Source organism: Belonocnema kinseyi, chromosome 2 (genome assembly GCF_010883055.1).
Source record: "Belonocnema kinseyi isolate 2016_QV_RU_SX_M_011 chromosome 2, B_treatae_v1, whole genome shotgun sequence".
Lineage (NCBI taxonomy): Eukaryota > Metazoa > Arthropoda > Insecta > Hymenoptera > Cynipidae > Belonocnema > Belonocnema kinseyi.
In genome coordinates, this window is record NC_046658.1 from 182,877,696 (window position 1) to 182,885,910 (window position 8,215).

At 33.3% G+C, this 8,215-nt stretch overlaps 1 protein-coding gene across 1 annotated transcript; it reads left to right on the forward strand.

Moving 5' to 3' along the window:
* Positions 1-434: 434 nt before the first annotated feature.
* Positions 435-4,098, forward strand: LOC117183081 (hexamerin-like). Its single transcript, XM_033376238.1, has 9 exons — positions 435-510; positions 801-1,141; positions 1,240-1,530; positions 1,643-2,374; positions 2,414-2,645; positions 2,731-2,867; positions 2,959-3,136; positions 3,179-3,238; positions 3,434-4,098. Exons 1-9 carry the CDS (start codon positions 435-437, stop codon positions 4,096-4,098), a joined length of 2,712 nt encoding a protein of 903 aa, XP_033232129.1.
* Positions 4,099-8,215: the final 4,117 nt, after the last annotated feature.

An 8,215-nucleotide genomic window follows, 5' to 3' on the forward strand; every position in this document is an offset into this window, starting at 1 on the left:
CTTCCTCAACAGAAAGAGGCACTTATTATTTTTTCAACATTTTTACTTTGAGCTTGAAAGGAGAAAATTTCAGTTATTAATTGTATTTTGAAATTAAAAGGCACATTTTTATTTTTAATTTCGTACTGAATTGGAAGAGGGATATGTTTAAATTTTTGTTGTTGATATTTTAAAAAATTATTCTTTTTGATTTCACATAATTATTTTTTCAAGATTGTATTCATCGTGGGCTGATAACTCAAAATTTACAGATGCAGCCCGCCACAGGCCACCTACGGCGATTATTTGCAGCCTAACCTTCGACCAGAAAAGGAAATAGCATACAATTTTTTTCTGTGCGTATGTACAACATCATGGGTCATTAGGCCGAATTGGTTTCGATGGCTATAAAGTATAAAAGATCCCGAGGTACCGGCATTTTAAATTGTATCGCAATGAAGTGCGGTTTGTTACTCCTAGCCATCCTGGCTCTGGGCGCTGCAGTTCCCCATCCGTCAAAACAGCAAGCTGGTAAGTGATTTTATTTTCCCAATTTGCCCTGAATTGTTTAGTTTTCGTTCCAACTCCGTTTCTAGGCAATTTCTAGATACAATCAAGTTTATTAGCAAAAATCGTCCTTGTAATCGAAATTTTCGATGGGTTTCTTAATATTTTCAGATGGTTCTATTTCCTTGAAGTTAATAAAAATAAATTATTAAGAAAATTGTTGTTACCATCAAGAACCTTTTTCAAAATCCAGTTTTAAATCCCTGAAGTATTCGAAAGAACCTTAAAATATATCATTAATTTGTTACGATTAGCTGACCAAACCCTCTTGAAGAAAAATCTGCAAATTATTCAACTTTTGGAAAACATCGCTGGAGAAATCCCAAATACTCAGCTATTGAGCATCAGTCAAACCTATGACATTGAATCCAACCTTCACGCCTACGATAACCCCAGTCTGGTGAAACTTGCCGCCACGGCTGTCAAGACCGGAAATGTCCAGCCCAAGCGTACTGCATTTACCATTACGGTCAGCGGACTTCGACAGGAAGGTGTTATCCTTACAAGAATTTTGCTTGGTGCTAAGAACTGGGAAACTTTCCTTAACACTGCTGCCTGGGCTCGTGTTCACTTGAACGAATGTCAATTCATCGTGGTTAGTGTATTATTATTTAGAAGAGAATCACTAATCCTGGTCTCACTGAAAAAAATCCTCAGGTTTGATTAAAACTCTTTATTTTCTCTGTGAAACAGGCTATGATATCTGCTGTTCTTCAACGTACGGACACCCAGGGAATCATTCTCCCACCTATATATGAAATCATACCCCAAAGCTTCTTCGATGCTAGAGTGATTCAAGAAGTAAATGATATTAAGCAAAGAGGAATTACAAATCTGAGCGGTAATAAGGACATCCTAATCCCAATCAACTTCACATCTCACTTGCCAACTGATGAACAAAAAATCGCCTATTTCACTGAAGATATTGGTCTCAACTCCTGGTACACGTGGATAGAAGAAGCTGGATCAATGACGCTTGAAAGCGTAAGTTTCTCATTCGATTATGATTTCAACCTAACTTTTGTACCAACACGAATCATGAAAATGACTTATAAATATTTTATCTTTTAAATGTCTACTTCTTCTCATTTTCCAGGACACACTCCAAAAACGACAAGGATCAGTAAGTCATGGTTATGTATCCGAAACCGAAACAACGAGCGGCCATGGAGCTCAATGGATCTATCTTCAGCAACAGTTTCTAGCTCGCTACAACCTCGAACGTCTCGGAAACGGCCTTGGACCCATCCCAGAATTGAACCTGGAACTATTCGATATTCCTTTAAAAACTCACCTCAGCTACCTGAATGGTTTGGAAATCCCTGGTCGCCCTGAAAGCCCTGTTGACGTTACTGCCATGCGTCCAGAATTGACCAAATTGGTCCGTAAATTGGAGAAGAGAATTATTGACGCTATCGAAGTTGGATACATTATTACACCCAAAGCTTCCTTGTTGTCCTTGTATCAGCCCCAAGGCTTGAACATGCTTGGTAACATGATCGAGGGATCCGGCAGAAGTATCAACCCCAGATACTATGGCAGCCTTCTCCGAGCATCTAAGGTACTTCTTGGCGGAACGCCTGAATATAGCAGCATCTGGAAATACACTCCATCTGCTTTAGAACTTAGCTGCACGGCTGCTCGTGACCCAGCGTTATACGTTCTCTTGAAACGGATCAACAAACTGGTCCTGATATACCAGGAATCTCTCCCAACCTACCAATACAACGACATCGTTCTACCAGGTGTTCAAATCCAGAAAGTTGATTGCACCCAGCTGGTGACCTACTTTCAGGACTATATTGTGAACCTTGACAACATTGGAACAGTCAGTGTTATCGATAAAATGCAAAATCAACGTCCGCAGCAACATCAACAGCAATCTCAACAGCATCAAGGAAAAATTAACATCAAGGGTTTGCTGAAGAGACTTGACCACAAACCATACGATATTGAGATTATTGTTCAGAGTCAGAAGTCTATTTCTAACGCTGTTGTTCGTGTTTACCTTGGACCCAAATTCGACCATAAAGGACTTCCAATTGATGTCAACACCAAAAGAATGGACTTTGTCGAATTGGACCAATGGGTCATTGACCGTACGTTTTTTTCATTACCAATCCATGATCAATATTTTTGTTCATGTCGATTGTATTATTATTAATTTGCCTAATTTTTCTTTAGTCGATGCTGGGCGGAATGTCATCACCAGAAACTCTCAACTTTCATCCGTCCAGGGCATGGACCATCCATCTGTCGACCAAATCTTAGCTAAGGTTGAAGAAGCAATGCAGTCTCAGAACCCGTTCTTTGTCACGCAGGTATTGAATTTAAAAACATTAAATAAATTCGAAAGAGCAATTTTTAATATTATTGGTTGATTTTGAATTCATATATATAATTGTCCTTCAGTCGCAAGAACTATTTAGCTTCCCAGCCAGGCTATCCCTACCCAAGGGTACGTACAGTGGATTCCCTCTGCAGCTCTTGGTTGTCATCTCTGCTGGACAACAGCCTATTCACTACGGACCAGTCATTCCAGATGATGTCAACTCCTTCCACAGCAACCAATACCAAACTGTGACCACTGGTCAATACGAACAAATGACCGAACAGTCCGCCAAGGGCTAAGGATTTGTTGGCGTTGATGTTGTTCCTGAATTGGAAGTAATGGGAACTGGAATCAACGAAGGTAATTAATTCGTTAATTACGAATGGAATCCAGTTTTTATTAGTCGAATCTGGAACAGAAATGTGGCTAATATTCTCTTTGCTACGGAGAAGTTTTTTTTAAAAACTAAAAGTGCTAGTATTGTTTTCGATACAAACTGGGAATTTTATTCGTTTTTTAAAATGAGAAAAATATAATAAATTATTTTCCTTCTAGGTAAATGGAAGTGGAACGACCTCTACAACAAATTCCAGTGCTACTACTCGCAGCCTCAGTGGTTCCACCTTAAAAAATCACAAAATGTTGGACAAGGTGTAGGTTTTGGTGGAGGCTACGGACATGGAATTGGTGGACAAGGAAGTGTCGGTGGACTAGGACCCGTTAGGGGGCAAGGAATCGGTGGACGAGGATTGGTTAGTGGACGTGGAATTGGTAAACAAGGAATTGATGAAGGAGTACGCGGATCAGGTTTACGTGGTTTAAGCGGAGTTCATCAACAATGGACTGGTGGAGTATATGGAGGAGCTGAAACGGGAGTCTTGAACGAAGAATTTGGTCAAATGTTGCCAGGTGAAATACAGCTAATACCAGGAGTACAAGGAGGAGTTGGCAGCGGAGTTTCTGGTGGATTCGGAGGAATCCTAGGTGGAGTTGTTTCCTCCGCGGACAGAAAGAGTGCAACCATCGTCCAACAGTATTACCAAAAACTTCCTATTTCCCAAGTAATTAGAGGTGCCATTTCTCTCGATGGAAAGCCTTTGGGATGGCCTTTGGACAGACCTTTGCGACCTAGTGTTTGGAGTGTACCAAACATGGCTTGCCAAGACGTTCTCATCTTCCACGAGGATCTTCCAGTCACACACGTTGTTGGAGTAAAATAAACATTTAGGAAGATTTTGATTGAGATTGGCTTCTAATTTTACTTATTGTAAATTTCGACTTGTAATTATTATTGTTTTAGGTGTATCTTAGTATGGCTGATGAAGAATTTGCTTTGTGTGTAATAAATGTTTAAACGAAACTGGAAATGTTTAATTCTTTTGTTCTTTATACTCTCTTTGTCTCTATTGACAAAGCTGCAGCATACTTTTACCAATAGCCAATAGTCTGTTCAATTATTATCATGAAAAAAATTCAGACGTAGTTATCAAAATAAATAGAAGATTTAGGCTACATATGCAGATATATTTTTCACAAAGTTAAAGTTTATTAAAAATAAATCAATTTAATCTAATAATGTTTTCTCTTTCAAAAATGTTTTTTTAGATAAGCCTAGTTACTACTGCCACTTCTGGAAGATTCACAATTGCCTAGGATCAGTAGGGAACTTTTTAGATAAATTGGAATTTTGGGGGTGTTGTGGAAATATCAGTTCTGCAGTAATGGCGTATAAACCACTTAACAGTTGGATACCTTAGGAAATAGTCTAAATGCTGATAATAGCCAAATAATGCATTTGTTAATTGAATGTTTAAATAATTAACAAATGTTATCGATTCATAACAAGAAATCATTGCTCAATAAATTCGGTTAATTTTGTAAAGAAAGTGAATTTTATTTATAAATAAATAACATGAAGAAAATTCATTTGAAAAACTGTTGCTAACAATAACTATTATTCATTGTTATTACCATAACCCTGTAAATTCAGAACTCAGTTATTTACAAAAAATGGCATCAAAATCAACAGGTTTGTAATCTCAAGAAAAGCCAAATAGTGCATATGTTATTTGATATGGTCTAAACAATGAATTATTAATATATGATCGATTCGGTAGAATAAAGAATTATTTAATCATAAACACCAGATATGGATAATTATTCATGAAATTTGTTTATAAAATAAAAAGTTACGTATTAATCTTAAATAATTTTACCAAGAGACTCGTTTGGTCCATAAATGGTTCAAAATTAGTACGACTCAAGTGACGAATCGCTACCAATCCCCACAAAACCATTTTTATTCACTTATTTGCTTATAACAAATTGAATAAAATTTTAAGCATAGATTTTGCCAATGAACATAAACTTTTAAACAACAAAGTGTGCAACAAAATTTTAGGGGTCCTCATGCGGGAAATTTTAATAGGAAACTAATAGGAAATATTTATACATGTTATGCTGATATTAATTAAAAAGAAGAATAGAATTTAAGGTTAATTATTGAGGAATTATTAACACAATTTTCTTTTTTATCTTTAATACACGAAACCAACCTCTGGCAACCAAGTGTTGAGCTTGTAATAAGAGAATGCCATGATATTACTTTGTTTTTAATAAATAATTTTTTTGAATTATAGATAAGTGATTCATCGCAAACCTCTTTAAATGCAAATAATTATACAACATGGGTCTATTTATGCGTCATTACATTCCTATAAAATTTCATCTTCATTAAAAAAAATTCATTTTAACTAGAAGGAAGTAATTTTTCTTAAACTTTTACAAATGCGCAGAATTGCACAGCATAAGTTTATTTTTCAATAATTACTTCCCTACCAAAAAGATTTTTTTTTATATTGATAATTGTCCCTGGATCAAAAAGTTTTTGGTTGAGCAGGAATCGAACTGTTGAGAGCGGCAAAAGAGCCGACTGTTAGAGAACGACACAGGACAAGTAAGGTATGTTTTTAAAAATTTGAATTTGGGGGTGGGATGTGAATTAAAATTTTTCTATAATGACTTGTATAAATTATTTAAATAACACTGACAGAAATCTGTGTCAAAAAACTAACTTACACCGCCATCTGTTAGAAACTTATGGAGTATACAAAAAAAACATTTATTTTGTTATGAAAAAATATTGAGGTAATTGAATGAAATAAAAATTAGCCTGTCCTTTAAGTTGTACCAAATTACACGCAATATACAAAACTTCATTAAGATCGGTTAAGTAGTTTCGGAGTTTAGTGGTGACAAACATCGTGACACCTACTAGTAGCATAAGGAATTTTTTTTACATAAAGAAATAAGATAATTAGTCACAAGAAAAATGATGTATACAAACTGCGGAAGTTCTTTTTTACATGGAACGTTATCAATTCGAAAGTGCAAAAAGAAATAAGTGATTATTTTCGGCAAGCGGTCATTGATATCGCATTATCATTGCCCAGTGATACTATATTATATAAGTTTTCTTACTGCATTACACCTAATACCTAAATATATTTATTTCTACCATAAGAATATCTATTCAAGAAGGATGAGAGTTAGAGACTTTAAAATTAAATATGGTATAGGTTTTAAACATTCCTTAGTTCCATGGCGGCTGTTGAATCTAATAAACATTTTTTTAATTATTACAGCTATTAAACGGTTTTTAATATTAGGAGTTTGAAATTAATCTTATACTAAACATAGGAATATTATCAGTTGACAATGATTTTGTATAACTTTGAAACTAATAATCTCTTAAATAAATTGTAATTCAATGGACATTTGTACAAATGGGCATGTCTATTGAATTATGAAATGGTCTCATTCATTTAATCTGAAGTAATTTTTATATGAAAATTGATCAAGCAGTAAAAAATTGTGAAAGTGTTCCATGAGAACAAAATATATATTTGCAAATTAGTTCTTTTTGTAAAAGCTTACTATCCTATTTAAGAGTTTTTCCAATCATAAGGAATTTTAATTTTTAGTAAATAAATAATAAACGAGTAAGAAGTGATTATAAAATCAGAAATACAAAAATGTATAGTAACAAACTCATTGGTAAACCAATACAAAAATTTTCCGTTGATTCGTATATTGAAAGAAAGTCTTGAATTCCATCAGCATTTTGTATTGTCCTAGGAACAGCTAATCTAAGAAATCAAAAGTATAGTTGAAGGTGTAAACAACAACGAGGAATTTTCATTGATCGTCCATCAAATAGAGTAATAAACATTGAAATTAAAATTTCAATTTTAAATCTTCGATCATACGATCATTTATCAATAAAATTAGTTTATAACAACGTTTCGGCCACATTTTTGTGCCTTCTTCAGGTTTAAAACATTTTGTGTATTATAAAATTAATAATATAATGGTAATTAATAAATAAATATTTAAATATCAAATTTTTTTAAAAAAGTAATCGAAAATTTGTTTTAACAATGTACTTACAATTTGGGTCATAATAAAATTTTTTTGTTGATAAATATTAAATCCATATTTGAGTCAGTGTTTTTCCATTTTCCAATCGAAAAATATCATTTCATAATCACTATTTGTTTAAAAAAATTATTTTTAATTTCTGTAGTCATACTTAAATAATATGTAGATTTAAAAAAATCTTTGTGTGAAAATTTTTTATTTTAAAATTCATTTTGAACACGTATTGTGGATAAACCAAGGTCTACCGAGCTCGAAACTGAGCATGATACTGAAATAATGTGAATTAAACGATTGGAAAGTGTTTACATTTACTTTAACTTATAACGTCGAATAAACTGACAATAACATTTTTGAATTCAGAACTGAATAAAATTTTTAATTAATATTTAAAATACTTAGATACGTATTATCAAAATTTTCTATTTCAGTTTGTAAATTTATGGAGTTCCTTTTGTATTTTTTAATGAAAATTGATTCTAAAATTCTCCTTTTATATGTGTTTTTTTCTTTTCCTAATATTTTTATATTGTTAAAAGTAAAATCAAAATAATGATCATGTGTCCATGCATGTTTCGATAGTCCTGTGTTTTGGTTTCCTATTCGACAATCTCTTTTGTGCTCTGTAATTCTATTTTTTATTCTCCTGCCAGTTTCACCTATGTAAACTTTATTACATTGTTTGCATTCAATTAAATATACCACATTTGATAAATTCTCTTTTAAATCAGAGTCTTTAATGTTCTGAAAAGTGTTTCCTAATTTATGATTATTTTGAAAATAAGCAGAACATAACATATTTGACATTAAAGTATCTTTCCCTTATATACAAGGTTTATCTGAAAGACTCAGAGCATCACTTAGAAAACATAAAATTTCTGCTTATTTTCAAAATAATCA

Excerpts from the sequence above, each read along its gene's own strand:
- LOC117183081 (XM_033376238.1), top strand. The coding sequence starts at position 435 with ATGAAGTGCGGTTTGTTACTCCTAGCCATCCTGGCTCTGGGCGCTGCA. Across the intron at positions 2,868-2,958 it reads ACCCGTTCTTTGTCACGCAG|TCGCAAGAACTATTTAGCTT; the intron begins GTATTGAATTTA and ends ATTGTCCTTCAG. Across the intron at positions 3,137-3,178 it reads ATACCAAACTGTGACCACTG|GATTTGTTGGCGTTGATGTT; the intron begins GTCAATACGAAC and ends CCAAGGGCTAAG.